Here is a 22,021-nt window from a genome sequence, read left to right as displayed (position 1 = left end):
GGCACCGGCGCTGCAAAACGGGCAGCTCCCTGCGGAGAGACGGGGGAGCCCGCGACCTTCTCCGGGCTCCGCGACCGGAGCAACAGAGCGGGCCCCGCCCCTTCCCAACCGTAGCGGCCCCGTCCTTCCCGCACCGCCCGGTACCGCCCGGTACGGCACGGCACGGCACGGCACTGCGTTGTGCTGCACCGCACCGCAATGCCCTGCACCGCGCTGCCGCCCTGCCGAGCGGCGCGGTGAGATGCGGGGCGCGGTGAGATGCGGGGCGGGGTGGATGCGGCGCGGGGAGCGGTGCCCTGGCGCGGCCCCGGCGGGCGGGGAACCTTCCAGACCCCCCACGCTGCGGCAGGAGCGGCGGGACCGGGCTGGGCGGGGCGCGCCGGAACGGGGGCGCGGCCGAACGGAGCCGACCCGCGCGAGGCCTTCTGGGAAACGTAGTTCTCAATCCGCATGCGGCGGGCGGGCGGTACCGGGGCACGGACTACATCTCCCGTGCGGCGTCGGGAAGGAGCGGCCGCCGCAGCGCCCGCCCGCAGGCGCAGTGGGGACGCCGGAACCGCTATAAGCGGCGTTGTTTGGGTTCGCGGCCGCGGAGCGGGGAAGCCGCAGCGGTGCCGCCGGCGGGCGGAGGTGAGCGGGGCTGGCGGGGAGGGAGCGGCCCTTTGCGTGGCGAGCCCGCGGCTGTGTCGCCCTCTCCGCTGTCAGGAAAGCGGGCTCGCAGCCCCCTCACCTCGCCGCCGGTGGAGGGGCTGCGCAGTTGGCCCTCACGCCGCGGTCCGTCCCGCCCCGGCCGCAAACGGGGGGCTCTGCCCCGGGCGAGGCGGGCGGGCTCTCGTGTTCACGCCGGTGAGGTGAGGTGAGGTGATAGGGGAGAGGATGCCCGGCCCGGGGGGCTGTCCCGCATCCCCGGGAGGGGCGCGGAGCCCGCGGGTGCCGCGTTCTCGGCCGGGCTGGCCCGCTCGGCCCCGCCGTGCCCCCCGCGGGGCTGCGGGTGCCGCCCGAGCCGGGAGCGCAGTCCGGCGTTCTGCCCCCGCCGCGGGCTAAGGAGGGGGGCGAAATGCAGTGAAGCGGAGTTATAAAACAGAGTCTCGCTCTGGGCCGTGATTTTGTTTTCGGGACTCTGAATCTGCCCCTGACCTTACAGTGCAGTTTGATAGAATGCGTGGAAACCTGCAGGCTGAAGGTGTGACTCATTCCTGTGCGTGTCCTGCTCAGTGGTAGCTCAAGCCTATGGAGTGAGCAGGGCTATGGAGAAGGGAGGCATTTTTCTCAGGAGTGTGAGTAATGACTATTTTTATCAAGTGGTACCTCTAGAGAAATTGGTTTTGCAAAACTTTGTTCTGATATTTGGTATATGCAACTTCTGACACTAACAAAAGATTTTGGGGATTTGGTCTTACAAGTTTCTCAGGGTTTCAAGTAAATGCTGTAGCTATTACTTTATTCTGTCAGATTGCATAATTGTGTTTTGAAGATCTGAGAGAGGAAGGATGACAGCACTCTAGTGCATTGAGGATCATTGTACTATCTGGTTACCTCAGGGTATGTTTAAACTAGTTCACGAGATGTTAGTCTTGTGTGGACTTCCAGAGTCACGTTATTACAGTCCTGTTGTAATATAACTCTTTTACAATTGCTTACTGATTTTTTTCTTTCAAACCTTAAAATAGATGACTAAAAGTAACTGGTGTGTTGGGGATGGCATGTAATGAAGTGGAATTTAATTATTTTTCAGATATTTGAAGTGAAAATACACGTGTAAACCCTGGCATTTACAGAAGATGAAAGACATCGACATAGGAAAAGAGTACATTATACCCAGTCCTGGGTATAGGAGTGTGAGGGAGAGAGCTGACTCAGTGCAGCATGAAGAGCAGGAAGAGTCAAATTTTCAGCATTCTAAACATAAGGTCAGTTTCTTTTTTTTCCCTTGTTTGTTTTGCAGTCTTTATGTTTACCAAATTACATGCAGCAGCCTTGTTGCTGTGCCAGCTGTATGGTGGTTCACTGCATTGAAGGTCAATAATGAATATTGCCTTTTGTGTGGAAGAGGTCATTCCAGGGGGTACTGTAGTTATTTTAGTAGCAGATCAGAGGACCTATTGAGCATTTTTCACTTTTAAATGTGGCTTTTCAGTAACATTTGAATAAAACATACTTTTTTCCTAGTATTCAGATATTGATGTAATCAAGAAAACGTTTTAAGCCTTTGTATTTTAGAATCATTTCAACCAAGCAAGAGGAGTGAAGAACTCTGCAAAAATCATGCACCACTCAGTGCTGGCAGCTGAAAAAGCTCTTAATCATGTCATGGTTTTCTCAGGGATTAATTTTCTAAAGCAGATGTCTAGCTTGCTCTAGTAGCATGACTTTTACTTTTTCCCTCAGATGGAAGTAATTAGTATTGATCACTTTTTTTTATGCATCTGTATATTTAACACGGTGAGGTGCTGCCATAATACTGTTTATTTTGAGAGCTGGGGTTTGAAATAACCACTGGCTTAGAGTTAGCCTGTCATTGTTCTGAGCTTCTAATTTTTAGAGCTTATTTTCACTGTAAAGAGTGCATATGCCAAGTGTTACAGGGGGGAAAAAGCAAAGCTCAGATGAATGGAAACACTCATGCTGGTGACAGATATGGTCTGAAATGAATAATCTGTGCCAGTTGCAGGAGGTTAAAGATAGTAGCTGCTCTGATTGCTGGCACTGAAATACTCTTTTTTCGGATATTCTGTTCTTAACTTTTCTTGAATAGTCTCAGGACTGACAGATAAATATATATAAATATATAGAGATAGCTATATATGCACACACAGAGAGATTGGGTTATATACACTGTAATCCTACCCATGCCTGATTTTTGCAGTGACAAGATCCTTGCAGATGTGTTGCTGGTCATTCCATCTAGATTGCTTGTGGCAATATGGGTGTGGGAGGGTTGGAAATAGGGGAACTCACTGTATCTGTATGGAAGAATTATGATTACTTAAAATGGCTTGAGCTTTGCTGGGTTGTACAAGATGCTGGATTACTGTGTACTTCAGCTCAGGCTTACCGTGTTTGACTGGGTTTCACGTCAGGGTTTTGCCAGGTTTGTGGTGCTGCACTGCTGTTCTCTGCGAGGGGAGTGAGCAGCTCTGCAGCAGTTGGAGTGCAGTGAGCGCTCGCAGGCCCTGCAGCTCCGGTGTCCCCACAGGCTCTATGACTCAGCAGACTGCTGCTGACGGTGTTCTGAGGAAGGTGGTGTCTGATTGCATTAGAGCAGGCACTGATGCAGAGCCAGGAGCCCTCCGGAGGCTCAGTGGTGCAGCCTTTTAGCAGCGTTTATTATGTTGATGTCACGGGCTTGCCATTCACCCTGCCCTGTCCAGTAGCAAATGTGCTCTGCCAAATTACTGGTGACAACAGTGATGCCATTGGTGGGCAGCTTTGTTTCCTGACCAGTGGCAGTGGAGTTCAGCAGTAATCATGGCATGTTACCTATCCCTATTGGTCTGTATCATCTAATCAGTGTTTAACTTTTAAAAGAAAACATTCTTATCTTGCCTCTAAACCTTTTATTGCAATAAAGTCATGAAACCAGCAGACTTTGATTTTTTTCTGAAGACTGAAAGTAAGCCAAGTCCTGCATGTCTGTACTGCCTGGGATGAAAATCTCTGAGAAAGCTTCAGTTCAGCTTAACTCCATTGCTGTAGTCTTGTTCACCCTTCTACCTCTACCATTTTATATGCTGCCTCTGACTACAGGATCTTAGACCCAGGTAATTGGATTGCAAAGCAAGAGTTCTCTAAAATTTGTGCTTACTGATCCAAGGAAATGTCTTACCTGTGTTCATACCTTGAGCTTTATCTGGTTTGGTCTCTTTGAGTAGAGGAATGAACTTATCTGGCTTCTCTGCTTCTGATAGGTTGCTCACTTTACTTGATGGTTATCTCATTCAGTGTGCCAGGTTTGAGATAATTTCTAGCTCAGATAGTGGTTCCCTTTCTGTTTTCTTAGCCTTGCAGCTTGGGTATATACAGTCCATAAACACACACAGCTCTGAATTTGTTTCTGCATGTCAGTGAGATTAAATGCTGTTCCCTTGCAGAATACTGAGGTTAAGTAAAAGGAACTGTATTTGTTAACACCTTATCTAAGTTAAACATTCATGTTTGTCTACTGAGTTTCTTCCTTTCTAGTTGAAACAAACTCTGGTTTCAACAGAGTACTGGGCTTATCAGTGTTGGGATGCTTCCTATTTTTTGTAGCAGGGAAGAGCAAAGACTTCCCTTTCATAAGGCTGAGCTTGATGTGTTTGGTCAGTACTTGCCCTCTGCCTGTAACAAAAGGGTGGAAGCTGTTAAGAAAATGGTATTTCGAGGGAAGAGAAGGGTCTGTCCTTTGCTATATCTTTTGTGGAACCTGGATCGGGTTAGTGGCCTTACTTGGCACAGCTGGTGACAGAACACCGGTGAGGCTGATGTGATGAGGAAGGGTAGGACCACAGCAGTTCAGACAGAGGAATAAAGCTGTAGCAGAACTTTGTCATTTGGACAACAGAGTCCAGTGTACCATCAGTAGAGATGTTTTGACCCTCAATTTTTTTTTGTAGAAAACCTGGCTCAGGTTTTGAACTGGCTTGACCAGAAAATGACAAAGCTGTTAGCATGATCTCTATTGCCAGGCACAAGCTGCAAGGAGATTAAGGCTGTTACTTCATCACTAACTTCAGATCTGTGTGGGATGTGGGTTTGGGACTGTTTTGCAGGAGGCTTAACAGTGCCTGAGGTGGACTTCTTGCTAACATGTTGCACCGGTACCTCCTGCAGTGAGGTAGAATTCTGTGTCCGCTGAGGACGGTGGTCAAGGACAATGGTCAATGGACAATGGTTCATGGCCTGTGGTGATGACCACTTCTGGCAGGGCTACAGGTACATTTGGCTGATCAATAATAACATGACTCATTGGGGTTTTTTTGTTGCCTGTATTGCCGCATTTTTCTGCATCCTTCTTAACTTGAAGCAGACATGTTTAGTTGGGTTTCTGATCATGATCTTTACGGGTGAAAGACCTGTTTTACTCTTAAACTGAGGTCCCAGAGCCTTTTTGTATGTCTCTCTGCATTGTGTAAAGGTTATATTGAACTTTGCATTTTCTGTCCTGGAACCTCTATATTGTGTTTATTTCCTGCTGAAATGATGCTGTACTGTGTGTTCATGACAGTAACGAAAAAGGACTTGTAATTTTTTCCTTGGAAGCTTAAATACTGCTTGGTCACAGCTTGAAAGATCACTTCTTTGAAAGACAGGAGCTTTTCGAATAGGCCTCCTGGAATCATAATTGAAATTATTCTGCAGTGTAAGTGGGTTTAATCCAACATTTCCTGGTGCTTAATGGGAATGTTGCTATAGAAATATGGACCTCTGAAATAAGCACTCTAGGACTGAAATCAAGAAAAGATTTATTCAACTTGTGAATACATACATTCACCTCACGAATAAGTGTCTGCAGTGTGTTCTTGTAACAATTCAATTTTAAGTCTTTCGAGACCTTAATGTACCTTACAAAACAGGGTCTTAATTATGTGTTCCCAGTGCATAGTACCCTACTAATTGGATTTATTTATGTGGGGGCATGGCTGGATGATGATAACTTGTAGGTGCACTTGCTGCCTGGTAGCACTGTAGTCAGTTGTCTTCTTCTATAAGAAGCTGTTACATGGCCAGTGAATAATTGAGGGATGCTTTTGAAGTATTGATTTCTACTTATACCTTTAGAACTTTCTGTTCTCAGAATGTGTGTGTGCCCTTCAAGCTGTACCTGAAGGAATTGTATATAGTTTTTGTTATAGGAGCAATGTGTCCTGAGGAGGCCCCACCCCATTATGTCCATGAAATGCACTTTAAAATGGCAAATGAGGAAGAGAAGTAATTTGTTCTCAAAGTGATTTCAGAATAGGCTCTTCTCAGGTGTGGATTTTGTGTTTATTTGATGGAACATCAGGCAAGTGAGGATTTTGCTTCCTACTCCATTACGCTCACAATGGAGATTCACATAGAAGCAGGTTGTTCTCGTGATACACAATGCTTATGAGAACTCAATTCCTGGAATTTGAGTCCCTAAGTTAATGATGCTAGGGTACTAATTTGCAAATTGTACTCCAAGCTGTAATTGCTCTGACTGGATGTACTGCTCAGGATTAGGTTCCTGCTGCTGAAGAACAATGACTGCATCTCTGGTAAACCTCAAGTGCAAATTGCTGTATTTCCAGGCACTGGACAGTGTGAAACTGCAGACACGACTTCAGACATGCTGGGAAAATGTGTTGCTAACTTTAGCTATCAGAAGCCCTACTAATACTCTTGTGCTCACCTTGATCTCTTGTTTTTCAGGTTTGTCTCTGACATCTTTTGCCAAAGACAGCAGGGAATATGATCAGAACATGTTGGAGTTGATGTAAATCCTTCAAGCACTGATAGCTTTGAAGTGATTTATCACTGCGTGTTTAATAGTAAGATCAATTCTGCCTCAACCTCTCTGAAGTGTCTGAATCAACTGTGCTGAACAACAGTTTTAGAAATAGGAGTGTGACTGTAGCCTGGGTACTGCCTTTGTACTCCATGCTTAAAACAGCCCTGGGCAGCTTAGCTATAAATCTTTATTTGTAGCTGAAGCTGCTGGATGTCTGCATTTTCCCAGAAGATTCCATATTTTCATAACCAAGTAAACACAGAACTTTTTTTTAATTTTTCAAGTCAAATGCAAGCAAAACTTTAGAATCTGTCTTGTCAACAGTTCTATTATCTTTGAAAACTTTGAACACAATTAGACTATGTTCAGAAGCAAAATTCGTGGTACTTTGTAAGGATGCATTAATTCCATGATGTCCTCAAAGAACTGAGTGTACTGGTTACAATTGTGTTCTGTCAAGTTGTTTTACCATTGAAGTCCTGCTAATAAAGCACTCACTAACAGAGCTATTCAGAGAATCAGGTGGCTCTGTCAAAGACCACTTGACAGAAAATCCTGGACTTGTTTGGTGAATGTTTCAGGATGACTCTTTAACCACACTGGAGAGGGAATATATTTGCCTTGTCTTCTATGTCTGTATGTACATGTCACCATCTGAAAAATAAGCATATCCACAGCCAGTTGTGTATCAAAAGTTTACCTGAAAGTTGGAGGGGGGTTTATAGTATCAGAGAAACCTTCCATGTAATAGCAGGAACAAAAAGGTTGAAATCCTTGACTGGACAGAGACATTCTCTAGAGGAATACTGATGTTCTTGATAATTCACAGCTTCCACTGGAGCTTGATTGCCTTCCTTAGTGCACCAGTCATCTTCCTTTTAAGGCTTAGCCAAATGATAAAACCTCAGATCTGACCACTTGGTATTGTCTTTGACTACTTTTGGTTGCTGTTCAAAGCAGATTTCTAAATCAGGCTACTCATAACCAAAAGTGTGCAAGAGCAGAGTAGCCATCAGTGAAGGAAATCTTGAAGTATCTTTTCCCTTGCAATGTTCCATTTTAGTGCTGGAGGCATTCTGCCCTGTGGCTGTTTCAGAAATGCAGTGTACAGTTCTAAGAGCTGCCAGAAGTATTAAATGCATCTATCACAAACTACAGAGAACTTAACTTGAAATGAGTCAAAACTCACTTATCTTCAGAGAGTTCTGATGCCTTGAGACACTGAGATTGTTATTACTACTTTCTGAACATTCATATCCTGGTAATAAGGAATAGTCAGTTGTGGTCTGAACCACATACTGCAAACAGGCTGTTCCACAAACAAAAGGTATGTTTCAGTTTTTTTGAGGGCTAAGGTTAAAGAATTTCAAAGTCAGTGTGTTGAGAGCCCTGAAGTGTTTAGTTTGAGTTTACTGGCTTGTTTGCCACTTGCATGAGGTGCCCCTTGCTTTTGGAAGCACATGTTGGTACAGGAAGGTGAGTTAAATAAAAGATTGTTGTTACCAGGCTTTGTAAAGGCTGTGGCATCAAGGCCTCTGCTGTCATTCACTGGTGATTCAACTCAACAGAAGTTTAAGTTCAAAGCCTCCCTGAATACTCCCTGTGTTGTACAAAATTCACCTGCCGAGCTTTTATTGTGACCTGGCTTGAGTAAAAGGTGTTACTGAAGAACACCCCCAGCATATGGCAGGATTTCTGTGTATGGTTCAGGATGGCAGAGCTCAGTTGAGCAAGGCAGGAGTCAAATTCTCAGCCTTTGTCTGTGCTGGCTTGATCTGCTTGGTGAGGAGTTGGTTTCCCATCTTTGTGGTCAGAGACATGCAGGGTGCTAGTTCTGTAAGGCAACTTACAGTTAAAGCTGATACTTCCAATTTCCCAGAACTTTGCTGTTACTGTGCATGAGCTCTGTGGCTCCAGTGCTGGATGATCAGTGTGCAACCTTAGTTTTGAATGAATCCTGTGCCCTTTGATTACAACATCATGAATACTGGTTTTAATGCAAAACGAAAGACAGGGATTCATGGATACCAAAGCCTAAGCAGGTACACAGCTGCTAATCAGATGCATTCACAGTAGCTACAGCTGGAAAATCCTAAAATGAACACTTCATGCCAAACTCTGTATTTCTTGGATTGTAGGAATAAGTGGATTTTCTAGGGAAAAGTTGACATCTCACTTCAGTCTGATGCTGGCCAGAATTCAAGGGCAAGGTAAAATAAGTATTCCTGTAAGAAGCTGACATATCAGGGACTTCATGTGCCTCAAGTAAAAATGCTCAGTATATGTGACTGAAATATTCAGGCTCATCACAAACAAATGTAACTTGTTTGGCTCCAAAGCCTTGATATCAGTGCCAAGCACTACTCAGACTTCTGCTCTAATCTGAGGATGCATAAACTCAGGCTAGCTTTGAAACCATGACTCCAATGTTAATACACCTTCTGCTAATCCTGGCCAAGAAAAGCAATGGCAGAGAGATCTTGTGCAGTTGAAGTCACATGTATCTGTGTTAGTGTGAATAACTGGACTTAAAGCTGTTGAATCTCTGAACTCTTATGGGAAATCAGAGCACAGTTCTGAACAGCTCTTTTCCCTTAAGAGAAATGTGGCACAGCTGTATTTATTCCTGCATTTGATGTATGTTTGGTGCTATGAAGTGCTGTTCCTCCCCACAGCAGTAGCTGAGAAGGCAGCAGAGACAGGAGGTTTCATTTATATTCCCCTTGTCAGGAGGTGGAAGAAAATGGAGGCTCTAACTTCTTGACCTGTTTCATTTCAGCAGTTCTGGAGGCTGTAACCATAATTTCTAGGCATCTGAAACTCTCTCAAAGCCTCACCTTGGTGCTGTGTGAATTCAGCTGTGCTATCTCTGCTTTGCAATCAATGTATGCAGGTACCTAATTGATCAGTGCCTCCTTCCTCCCACTCAGTGTCGCTGATCCAACCCTGTGCCTGCTCCTCGCTGCCTCGGCGACAGAGACAGCTGGTACGGGTGGATAATACACCAAACTAGTCTTAAATAGGCTCATGTTTTAATCAGGCAGGGTATTATAAAGTATCCTAGTTACAGAGAAGGCTGGGAGCCTAATGCTGCAAATCCCCTTGTTAATATTTTTGTAGAGAGTGTACTGCATCAAATCCAGTGAAAGGAGAAAGGAATTGCCTTAGTGGACTAGAGAGTTCACAAGGCACTTTCTGCTTCAGCAAAGAACAGCAGATTTGACAATGTTTGGATCTGCAAATCTATTTAATTATCGGATACTCCTGTGATTGGTGACTTGCAGTCTGGACAACAGGGCTCTAGGGGTTGCCTGTGCTACATGCAAAAGCAGTGTATAAAACCCCTAACTACTTTCAAGTGGTGTTATGCTTGGACTCAGAGGAATTTCTGGGAAGAAGAATGTAATTACAACTTCAGAGTATATTTTCCTAAACTCTTGTTTTAATTGCCTTTAAGCTACCTGGAACACTCGATCCTATTCTTCCCCAGCCTATGCAGACTAATAACTATTCTTGTTTTGCAACACCAATCCCTCAATGAAGTCTTAAATATTTTAAAATTGCTCTTCATCCTGGAGTTGTAGTATGGGGAATGCTTTAGGCACTGAGCAGAACAGGTGATCATATCATGCTCCTTCTCTTCAACATCACATGCCCACCTAGTCCTAAACTCCGTTGTGCTGGTCTCTTACTTTCCTATTTGCCTCTCCTTGCTGGGAACTTGAACAAAGGTGTGAGGAGGCTTGCTGAGCTCTGCCTGCTAAATGCAAGAGGTGGGAGTTCCTATTCTGCAGTGTTTCCAACTCTGAGTTCTTTACTAATTAAATAAAAAAAATTTACTTTATGTAATAGTAAGTCAACCACAGTAGCTTTTGCATTCTGTATCAGCTGCAAGGATTAATAAAAAGCATTTATAGGTCTGTTCTAGTTTTCTGTCAGGTAATGGTAGGAACAGAAGAGATGCAGCTTCTTCCCTGCATGACCTGAGCCCTTCATGGAAGAAGGGACAGTAGTTGTTTGGTGGATGGAGTTTGGGTTGTGTGTTGACACATCAAATTCTTCCTCTGCAAGATGAGTAAGGGATGGAAAAAACATGTTTTGCTTTGCCTCCAGTCCTGTCTGGTTTTGCTGTTATCGTATAATGTTACAGCTGTCAAACCAATAAATTGCTACCTTCTCTTAAATGGGAGATTGCCTGTGTGAAAGACTAGAAAGAATCTCACGGGGTGAGTTTTTCCTTCCCATGTACATCCCAGATGCCTCCTTTGTCTCCTCCTGTTTTCAGAAGTGTCTAAATTCACATATTGGAGTTTGCTTGTCTTTCTGAGTAAGGGTCCTTATGCCCCTCTTGCTTCCTACAGAACTTCTGACATATATTTGACAGCTTTGTAGTTTGGCTCTCAGATTTTCTGTGTTTTCATAATCTTGGATTGTGGATTTGGTATTGCTGTCTGTAATGAGCAAAGAGTTTCCCCTTGCACTTGGACAACTCATTTTCCTCACCTCACTCAGACTGTCAGGACATGTCTTGAGCCAACCATGTAATCTTTAACTCTCACATTGCCTCATGTACTTACCATTGCTATGACCAATTTTTGGACAAGGCAATCGTGCTAACAGGTGCTGGTGGGGTTTTGTTGTTTTCTTAAGCCGCAGAAAGTCAGAGTGGGCAGGTGTGCTCTGTGGTGCAGCACCAGCCCTGCTTCTCTTTGCCTGTCTGAGACCCACCCATGGGAAAAGATCACGTGTGAGTGATACTTCCTTGGTACTCTCCATATTCTTGGAGATTGCCCTCAGGATTAAAAGTAAAACTTGTTTTCTTAATCTGTTAATTCTCATAGTCATCTATTGAATCCTGTCAGTCAGTACCCAGGTGTGTCGGAGCTTCATGGTATGTGGAGTGCAGAACCATGACCCTCTGTTAGAAGATGTCCATGACTGCAGGAAAAGTTTGGAATCCACCAGATATTAATAAAATGCTGCTATGTAAATGGTTGCTGTTGCCCTCTGTCATGTGTTTAATAAGCTGTGATATGCTTGTCCTGTGTGAGTTTAATTCTCCCATGTTTACTTCATTTATGCATTTGAACTTTTCAGTGTCCTATGATAAAGAATTCTAAATTTAACTGTACCTTGCTCTTTTGTTGTAAGAACAGTTGGTGGCCACTTTCTAGTTCTTTTCTTCATGCCATTTGTGACTTTATGGACCTCTCAAATACCTGAACCTTTATTTCTTTCTTCTATCCAGCTGAAAAGTCTTAGATTTATACTTGTGTGGAAGCTATTCCAAACCAACTGTTCTCATTGCTCACAGGAAATAATTTTAAGTATAATACCCTTTTTGAACTGAAGTGATAGGGGACAGAGTCTGGTGTTCAAAAAGGAGAAAAAGCCTAGGGTTTTTTAAATGGTATGGTAGTGTGTCCTGCTTTATCCTTTGTATCTTTTGTAACAGTTCTTCCTTGTTTTTTTGACCTTTTGTTGACGCTGAGTTGTGAGCTGCTGTTTTTCAAGAAATGTCTGATTCCTCCCCCCTCCTGTTAGCGATATCTGATTTAGGCTTGTTTTGTTTTTGTGAACATTCTTTAGAATTATCAGTACCATGTTGTAGCACCTGGTTTATTGCTTGTATTGGTATAATAATAAGTTACGAATTAGGAAAGTGCTATCTGATTTCAGGTTGATAGTATTTGATTTATTAGGCATTTATTTCAATAGCAGCGTTGGAGTGTGTTACATCACATTGGTAATGGCTTCAAGGCGTTGGTTTCCAAAGAGAACAGCACCTCTGTGCAGGCCGTCAGGAAACCTAATCAGAAACCCAAATGAACAGTGTTTGGGGTTGTTTGTTTTTTACTTCAGTCTTTTGTTCTTGAAGTAGAACTGCTTAGGAGTGTCATTGCTTCCTGATAAACTCTGCTTTGAAGATTTTCTGATCTTCAAAGCACTTCAAAGAGCTGTGGAGTCGTTCTTAGAATCTCAACTTTTCAGTGGTGTGATGCCTTTGTTTCTTGATAGTATTACATGTGGGATTTTGACAACCTTGCTGAGGTGGAGACAGCAATGTCTCAGCTAAGCCTTTGTGCTCACACTTTCCTCTATGGCAAGACATAAAGGCCTTTCCAGGGCAGTGCCCAAGTCTTTATCAGTGCAGCTTTTCCACTTTTGCTGAGTGAATTCTCTTCAGTGGGTCTGGAGAGTTTAATTATTTTTCACAGTCATTGTTTGAGAGCATTATCTTTGGACTGCCTAAAAAACATGACAATTGTGCTAATTAAAAAGCTAGTGAAAAGCTACTTTTATGCTCATAAACACAGTGTTTTCTGTTTAGGAAGATTTTTTTTTAACTTGTAGGCACTTCCCTTGTATGCTCTGAAAATGATGATTCTGCAAGTAGCCTATGGCATCCCTTAGAAACCATCCTGTTACCAGCAACGCGATGTTTGGGCAGAAATCTTGCGAGGGTGACGTAGCAAAGGGGATAGGAATTCCTCTGCTGTCGGCAGCAAAGCAGTGCTGCAGAACTTCCCCACTGCTGGCTCCTTTTGGATGTTTTTTGGCAGGTCCCTTATTATGCTGATTTGAATAGATTTAGTAAGGTGGTGTTGCCTTAGTGAGCCAGTAATTGAATGTAAATTGAGTGAGAAGCCTTTTAATTCAGATTTCAAGTGTTGCGTATTGTTGAGTCAGTCCATGTGTCATAAAGTTTTAATGTTCTTTTGTTTTCCTATTGTTTGGTTATTTTCTCTTTTTATCATTGCCTCAGGGGATAGCAAACACGTATTTTTAGATCAGAACCATGGATTGTTGACAACATGCTTGGGCACTGTTTAAGTACTTCAATTAAATAAATAAGGGACAGATTTATGACATTATCAGTTTCCTGTTCCTATCTATCACATGGGTGGAAGCTGGATGTCTTAATGTGCTGTATTCTCACATGTTAAGTATTACAGACAGAGCCTGTGATAAATGGTGGCATTTCCAACAGAAATTACATCATGGAAAGTTTGGAACCAAGTGCTTGTTACTGATATGCATTTAGTGCTTTGCAGATACTGTGTTTTTAGGAGGCATTTGCAATTGCTGTTTTCAAATAAATGAGATAACTTTGTTCTGGTAAGGCAACTAATAAGGGTATAATCGTAGTACTATTATTTGTAAGAAAACCAGGAAGATTTTCATGTAAGAAATTAGGGTTTTTTTCATAAGTAGTTTCATTTCAAAAAACTAGAATACAAATACATAACATGGCACTGCAGTAAATGGCCCGTTAACTTAGAGCGAGTCTGGAGCCCTCTGCCCGTGCAGGTAACAAGCTGATCTGGTGCAGTTTTGCCACATCTGACTCGGCATCAAAGTTTGTTCGAACTCTGCAACATTTTGACTATTCTGTATCACTGCTGTTTCCGTTCTCCTCCTAGATTAGCATTTAAGTCTGCCTTTCTCTGGGGCTGCAGAAACCCACCCTCCCCCTCCAAGATAAGGTTTTCCTTTTAAGTGGTTGTTACTGAAGTTGCTGAGCCATTGAGAAGCTGTGACTGGGAGCAGAGAAAATTGTCTATTTGTTCCTTTTAGATTAGGGAAAAAGAGAAAAACTAGGAAACATGGTAAAAAGGAACTACAATTCTGCTTAATGCGTATTTCTGTCTTTTTGGTCTAATCTAAGGTACTTTTGAAGAAGGGACTTCTGCAGTATTCTGAAAATAATTTGAGTTTTCTGCAGATAAAAATATCTAAATTATGCTAGAGGGTGTAAATTCATCAAGGATGTCTGCCTCAATTTCACTGCATAAGCTCGTCACTGATTTCTTGAGCTGATGTCATAAGTACTTGGTGTGATTTTTCTCTGTTGTATTTCCTGTGGCAGGACACTGAATTAGTCTGATGTATCCATTTATCCTTTGAATGCACAGGTGCAATACTGGCGCTAATTTATATTTTACAAATGCAGCGATCTAGTGCAGGTCTGGACCATGTGCCTTCCATGGCTTTGCTGCCAGGATGAAGCCTGTGGTCTGAGACATTTCAATGATCGTGATTGTTGTTGCACAATAATTTACAGACAAAAGAGGTGCAAAGTTGCTGGAGTTGGGAGTAGTGGACTTCAAATGTAGTTTTGAAGTCTCACTCTGCTGTCTTTCTTATAAAAGCAGATTGAATGCCAGGATGCCTTGGAAGCAGCAGCTCGGGCAGAGGGCCTGCCACTGGACACCTCTGTGCATTCCCAGCTGCGAATGCTGGATGAAGAGCATCACAAGGGCAAATACCACCATGGTCTGAGCGCACTGAAACCCATACGGACCACTTCCAAGTACGTCTTTAGGCTACCAAAGAACTCATACAGCACTTACTTTTCAAACCAGTCACAAAGCACAGTTGCAGATGTGGGTCTGCTGACTGGTACTGGAAACATCAGAATTTGTTTAGCGAGTGTGGCTGGCATGGACCATTTGGTACTCTGAGTGCTTTCAGTGAGAGGAGGCTTTGTTTTTCTCAAGGATATACAATTCTGTTTCCTTTTTCATTTGTTTGTGGTTTGTTTGTTTTTTTTCTTTTAGACACCAGCACCCTGTTGATAATGCTGGGCTTTTCTCCTCCATGACCTTCTCCTGGCTCACTCCTTTGGCCCACAGAGCATACAAGAAAGGAGAATTGTTTATGGATGATGTATGGTCTTTATCAAGGCATGAGTCTTCAGATGTCAATTGCAGAAGGTAAAGACATCATCTTCCTTATTATTTTCCTATTTCCATTTATTATGTGTTATTTCACAAGCAGTGGTGTAGTATTGCCCTGGAAAAGCAGCACTGATATTTTGTTCTGACTTTCTCAAAATGGTGGAATTCAGTTTTATCCTTCACTGGCCACTTCCTCCTGCTGCAGTTTCTGTAGTCTTGCTGATTTTGGTGAACTTAGAGGATTATGTATCCAGAGATGTCTTGCAGTGATTCTTCTGATTTTTGCATGCCTTTAAACTATTATAACAAAGTTCTTTCTTAAAGCTACATTGAAAAAAATCTTGTGCTGAAATAGAAGTAATACTGGCAGTAGCAAAGTAATTTTTAATATGAGTCAGATCTTGTGATCAGACTTACCTTCTATGAGTAATGAGAATTTCTCTCAGTTTTGACTCCATAATTCTCTTGTCAGATAAGCAAGGAGAGACTGTGGCAAGTCAGTACATTAAGATTACCACAGAGACTCCAGACAAAGCAAGAGGCTTTTTCATCCCTCTCTTATATGAAAGCAACATAGCACAGATATTTCCAAATACAAATATTTCTCTTTACCCGATAGTAATCATGGAATGTTTTTATTTCTCTTGATATTTATTAATTTTATGTTGTTCTGAGCTGGGAAGTGCTTGGAATTTTCACAAAGAAGTACCTATGAGGTTGTACTTTCTCTCATGGTGAAAAATTTATGATATGAGTCTTCTTTTTTTATTAGGCTGGAGAGATTGTGGCAGGAAGAACTGAAAGAAAATGGTCCTGATGATGCTTCTCTCCGGAGGGTTGTGTGGATTTTCTGCCGCACCAGACTGATCCTTTCCATAGTGTGTCTGATGATCACGCAGCTTGCGGGTTTTAGTGGACCAGTAAGTAACATCCATCCTTTTTTTAACAACCCCAGAGGGCTCCATCTCATGCCCAACTGTAAAATCTTAAGGTTTCATTGCAGAATCACTTAAATGTTTTGACTAGCTAGAATTTCAGGGGCAAAATTCCAGAGTGATTCAATTATCCAAGATAGGTTTCCTACAGCTGATGGATCAGTTGCTGAATACTCAGGCAAGTTCTCGGAGAAGGGAGGGGGAGTTTAGGTATCCTGGAGGAAATGAACATTTGTTTTTTCTCTTTGGTTTTGAGTATAGTTTAAAGTTCTTCCTTAACTGCATAAGCTTAACTGCATAACTTTATTTTTGCATTAGATTCTTATGTGCAGGTCTTCTTGTTGTTTTTCTCTTTGAAATTCTGTAAATTTATCTTGGAATTAAAGTCAGGCTGATAAAACACTAATCTTAAATTACTGGCATTAACAACAGTCTTCAAGAAGTGGACGGAAACAATTCTATGAGAGCACTGCTTAAAAACTAATGTGAGCAGATCTCAAGAAGTCTGTGGGTACAGTCTTTACTTATCCTACAGAGAATGGCCAGACAGGTTTCATGTAGAAGTGCTAGAAAACGTTATTGCCTCTAGGAACTGCTGCTGTTTGTTGCTAAGGGTCGTAATGAAGATAACAACATGGGACTTGACATTCACACCGTTTTTTTTTTGTCGCCTGTTTGTGGCACATTCTGTGCAGATTTAAAGTTGAAATTTTGACTAAATTTATTCTCTACACATTTCCCTTGAGGAGTAGGAGCATTATTACTGCTAGTAGTACACGTTTCAGTGTGCTGGTAAGCTGAAGGTTCATTTCTTGGGTAAGTACACTTGGGTGCACTGTTAGGTCAAATGTCTTTTTAAAATGTTTTCCTGCTTTTTAAATGTGTTATCAAAATGATGTTCTGTTTTTTAAGTCTTTTTAAAGTTTGCCTTGTTTCATGTAATATGGATGACAATAAATGTTTTTGTGGTATTGTTTTCTTGGAAACAACTTTAAGTAGCATATTTTGGTAATTAACAATAAATCATGATTAAGGTTTTAACAGCACTAGCTTTTCCCAAGAAGAGCTTCTGTCATTGTTTCACTGTAGGGCTTTAGGAGCTGCTTTTATCTTTAGCAAAGAACTTACGGCAGGGTTACCCCTAATTTTTGTAGTGTAACTTTCTCAGTTTGTCTCAGCCAAACTGCTGAATGAGAGAGAGCAAGAGGGGAAAGAAAAAAACAAACCAGCTTGACTGGGCTGGGAGCTACTGCTGCTATCAATGCTAAATTTGGGTAACTTAACATTATCTATAGACAGTTGCCCATTTAGAGACAGCCTTATTCATTGCTCTGAATAAGGCACAATTCACTTTTGGTTCCATCATTTGGCATGAAAAATAGATATTTACCATCCCTCCTCCCTGTTTTTAAAAATGGCATGCCTCAGGGATATGCCCATGCTGTCTCCTCAGAAGTATCAGTGCTTTCTTCTATTGTTACCCCCTTTCAGTCACCTGAAGGTGAAAAGGGAGATCAGGAAAAGCACTTGACTTGACCTCATGTATTGGAGAAAATGATAAAAATGGAGTTAAACAGCATATTAAACTTCAGAAATGTTAATTGAATGTCTGTGACCTTGGAATGCCAGCAAACAGCTGTGGCTTTGCTAATGAACATTGTGATGGCTATAACTAGAAAGGAGTAGTTCAAGATTTCCTGTGTAGGTTGTTTTGTTTGGGTTTTTTTGTTGATTTTGGATAGATCCTTCAAGGGTCTTCCTCCTCTTTTAATTTTGATTAATTTTGATAAATTTTGCATCTGGCACAGAATCCAAACCTATAACCTAGTGAGTCAACTGCATGTGTCAGACTGCATTGTAATAACCATCAGAATGTGCTAGTGTAGATGATGCACTACTTATCTCCAATAATTACTTGCTGCTCTTTGATCAGCTACCAAAACTTGTCAAGTTCTGATTGAGGAGCAAAGAAGGTTTTTGATCACTAGACATAATCAGTTTAACTCCAGGTCTGAACAATGTACCTGTTTGCAATTGTTCAGAGCTAATTCTTCCCATTTGGGAGATGGGTAAACTTGCTGTCATAATGGAGCACAGCCTGACAGTTTGGTCAGTTATTGGAGGGGGGAGTGGTAAGCTCCTGGAGGTAAGTTTCCCAGTTTCCCAGTTGGCTCCAGCTGCAGCCTGGCCCGTGCTGTGGCACGCTGGCTGCAGTGGGGATGCCAGCACTGCAGTGGGACCAGTGACAGAAGCTGTTCTTCAGCATTTTCAGGATGGCTGTTTTCTGCGTCAGAATGAGACAGTCCTGCTGGGCAGAGCCAACGCCAAGAGCAAAGGTAAGGTAATGTTTATTCAATGGGAATGCTTAAGGCAGCCGAGCAGCTTGTGCCAACTACTACGATAATAGTCACAGGAGCTCCTTTTTCTCCCCCTTAGCTTAGTTTATATACTGTAACTTTTTTGTTGCGTAAATAACTTTATGTTGGATTCTTGTCATTAATATGAATTCAAATAGTATTTGTTCAGATATAAATGTTAATTTTCTGTGACTTTTTTTCCCCCCCCTCCCTTTTCAAAATTCTTTAATCTGCTGTTTCCTCTTTTCTTTCTTCCGGACAAAAAAAAATTGGGGTATAATGTGAGCTGGTCTCTCTTTCATCACGGGAGATGCTGAATCTATAAAATAGTGCTGCAAAATTGCACTAATGTTTTGGGAGGAATGAGACCCCAGGAAACATCTGCTATCTTTATACAACCTCTCTTGGAGACTTTCTGCAATGCTGTGGTGTGTGAGAAAATACTTGCAGTCTGCGGCCATGCTGAGTTACAACTCGTGGGGAAAAAGGGGGATTTTCACCCCAATTGCTCAGTGACTCGGTTGCATATGTTGGATTGAATACTGGAAAAAGAAGTCAGTAATCTCCATAGTAACTGCAAACCAACTGTATGCAGTTGTTACCTAAACAGTTGATGTAAAATTAAATCCAATCAGGGGAAAGTTGGAATGCAATTGATCTGTGAATGTGAGCTCCTCACATTTGTTCGGTGATCGATATGTAAATTTTCTCAGTGGCCATTCTAGAACTTGATGGATACCTGGCTTTAATTCACACCTGTGAAAAAGAAACAGCAAAATTATTTACAGCATGTTTCCTTGGTTCTGATGTGCAGAATTACTTTTCTCAGAACAGATGAATTTGAGCTTCAGTTTTTTGTGTTATTTGGTGCTGGGCTTAGCTATCAAAACCTTTGCTGGAGTAGTGAGGTTTTGTTTTTTCCTCTCTTCAAACTATACAGAACTCTTACTTGCAACACATTGTTTAGCCAAGAGGACTTCAACGGACTATGATGTGAAAGGCTTCTCAAATATTTTTCTTTGGTTTCAGATTTTTTTTGTTGCTTTTTGTTGTGGGCAAAGGTAATTCTCTGCTCTGTACTAGAGTATCAAAAGCACCAGTATCTTAAAACATTGTTGGAAAGCTCTCTAGGAAATCTTTTGCTGTTTGTGAAGCCTTTCTGTAGGGTTCCTTTGAAACCAGATTTCAGAATTTGCACAGTCTCAGAAACCTCCTTTGTTGGTACCTACAAGTTTGACTCGTTTTGGACTTCGTGAACAAATACCATTCTGATTTTGTATCTTTTTAATTTTGTGTGTAGTTTCAAATCTAGTTTATGTTAGAAGCTAAGACTGACTGTTAGATATTTGCCTTTTGTAATTATCCTGTATGTGCAGATTGTATGTTTATACAATGCTCAACCCGTTGTACAGTGTTTTTGAGATGTTACCATTTAAAATGACACTCCATTTCAAATAAAAGCTTATTGTTTCGCAGTCAGTAGTATTTAATGCTGGTGGTTGTGAGTTGTATGGTGTTATATTGTGCCATTGGACCACAAAAAGCTGGAGGTGGGAATTTGTGGTTCTGGGGGCTGTCTTCTTTCTGCAGGTGATGTTTGAAATGTGATTCCTGAGGTAAAGTGTTTACATTTTTGGGGGGAGAGGGTATGGGGAGGGATTGAATGGTTAATTTTTTTGTCTGTTTTTTTCCCCCTGTCCCCAATGATTTGTGGTATTGCGTACCTTGTGCTTTCTGCTTGTTTTTTTCTTTACTATTAAACTGCTGATGTTTATTTCCAGGAATGTTTTGCAAATGTCCTTCTCACTCTTCCCCTCTACAACTGTAGGTACATTGTTCCTTTTTATCAAATAAGCACGTTTGAAGCAAACCAAAGATAAAATAAAAAAGGTCTTAATGTCACATAAAGGAATGTTTCTTAATGTGTGCAGATGTATAAGTAGTGACTATATTTTAAAACTCTTCTATATGATAATGCATTGCTTTCAGCTAACTGACACATTTATGTTAAGTTAGAAGACATGGAGGATTAGAAGCGTGCTGCGAGGAATGTAGTTCCAAATTAAACTCTTTACTACTAAATTTGACTCAGTGCTTGGCTCTCAGCAGGGCTGTGTGTTGCAGTACTCCTTGCATTGACACCTTTTACTTCTGGAAAGAAGATGCTTTCTATTTCAAATGGCTCTTTTAAAAGCAAAGTAGCCTACTTATTTCTAACTTAACATAAAGTTGTTGCATGGTCTTCTGAGATGATGGGGTGCTCATGCAAGCTTGCATTTCTTCCTGTAGGCATTTGTTGTGAAACACCTCTTGGAGTATACCCAACAGAGCGAGTCCAACCTGCAGTACAGCTTGTTTTTAGTTTTTGGCATCTTTATGACGGAAGTTGTGCGCTCTTGGTCCCTGGCCCTAACCTGGGCTTTGAATTACCGCACGGGGGTCAGACTGCGTGGAGCTGTCCTGACTATGGCATTTAAGAAAATTCTTAAGCTGAAGAACATCAAGGAGAAGTCTCTTGGAGAGGTAAGCTGCAGCATCAGTTTGGAAGTTGCAGTGTGAAAAGGGATGTGCAGTGTATTTCCCGGGAATTATCTGTGCCTTAAATCTAAATAATCTGTTATGTCTGTTTTTCAGCTCATAAATGTGTGTTCCAACGATGGCCAGAGGATGTTTGAAGCTGCAGCAGTTGGCAGTTTGTTGGCTGGAGGCCCTATTGTGGCCATTTTGGGAATGGTTTATAATGTGATTATTCTGGGTCCAACAGGCTTCTTGGGCTCTGCTGTCTTCATCCTTTTCTACCCAGCAATGGTGAGTTGGAAAGAATTAAGAGTTACTTAATTTTTATTTGAGTCAAGCATACGTATAGTTCTGAATAGAAGGTGTTGAAATGTGCTAGATTTAGCCTGGTTTTGGCACTGCATGTTACGGAAGGTGTTTCTAAAGATGGTGCATGAAGGAGAGATTTGGAAAGAGGAGAACTCAAAATGATAAAATTAGAAAATGGAGATAAGAAAGCTGATAGATTTGACTGAAGTTAAGATGCACAGCTAAATTAAACTGCAGAATGATCAAGTGCTTGTGGTTGAGGTTGGAAAGACATGAGGCCTCCAGCTTGTGTATGGGAGCTCAATTCCTGATGTCAAAAAAGATGATGAAAAGCACCACATCTGGCATAGTGTTCTTAATGAGTTCCTCCTGCCTCTACAGAGCAGTGAAAGAGGCTAGTTCAAGTCAAAGTTTTCTTGCCTTTAAAATGTCTATAAGACTGCTGAAGATTTGTTGCTCTATTCATAGGATGTGTTTTATAAAGCATGGAGGCTGATTACTGTGAGGGTCACTGTGGTCTAATGTATCTGGCCAAAAGTAAGGATTACACAGTGGGAATTATATTTTAGAGGGGAATGAGGAGTGGAATTTGATCATGTTTTCCAGTTCCTTATAGTAGTCTTTCTCTGTTGTTCGGGGAATTTCAAAAGAGTTTGCAGGAACATGAAGAAGGACCAGGAGCTGAAACCTTCCTAAAGCAGGGTGTTGAGTTTGAGTTTCAGATCTGGAATGGGATGAATGTAAGAGTAGCAAATACTTAAAAAGATG

General features: G+C 42.0%; 1 protein-coding gene across 5 annotated transcripts in view; it reads left to right on the top strand.

Annotated features, from left to right (window-relative positions):
* Window positions 1–554: 554 nt before the first annotated feature.
* The window catches only part of ABCC5 (ATP binding cassette subfamily C member 5), a 68,449-nt gene continuing 46,982 nt past the window's right edge, over window positions 555–22,021 (top strand). The window contains exons 1-7 of one of the 5 annotated variants that reach the window (XM_071566064.1): window positions 555–630; window positions 1,736–1,910; window positions 14,608–14,768; window positions 15,016–15,171; window positions 15,908–16,055; window positions 20,717–20,950; window positions 21,062–21,235. In XM_071566064.1, coding sequence (XP_071422165.1) covers window positions 1,782–1,910; window positions 14,608–14,768; window positions 15,016–15,171; window positions 15,908–16,055; window positions 20,717–20,950; window positions 21,062–21,235 — 1,002 coding nt within the window. In that variant the 5' untranslated portion in view covers window positions 555–630; window positions 1,736–1,781. Of the gene's footprint in view, window positions 631–1,168; window positions 1,278–1,735; window positions 1,911–14,607; window positions 14,769–15,015; window positions 15,172–15,907; window positions 16,056–16,162; window positions 20,252–20,716; window positions 20,951–21,061; window positions 21,236–22,021 lie in introns of those variants that run through there. The other 4 variants (XM_071566060.1, XM_071566059.1, XM_071566061.1 and 1 more) reach the window with 4 other exon arrangements.

This window comes from Pithys albifrons, chromosome 11 (genome assembly GCF_047495875.1).
Source record: "Pithys albifrons albifrons isolate INPA30051 chromosome 11, PitAlb_v1, whole genome shotgun sequence".
Lineage (NCBI taxonomy): Eukaryota > Metazoa > Chordata > Aves > Passeriformes > Thamnophilidae > Pithys > Pithys albifrons.
Note: the sequence above shows the minus strand (reverse complement) of the source record. Positions and strands in the feature narration are given on the sequence as shown.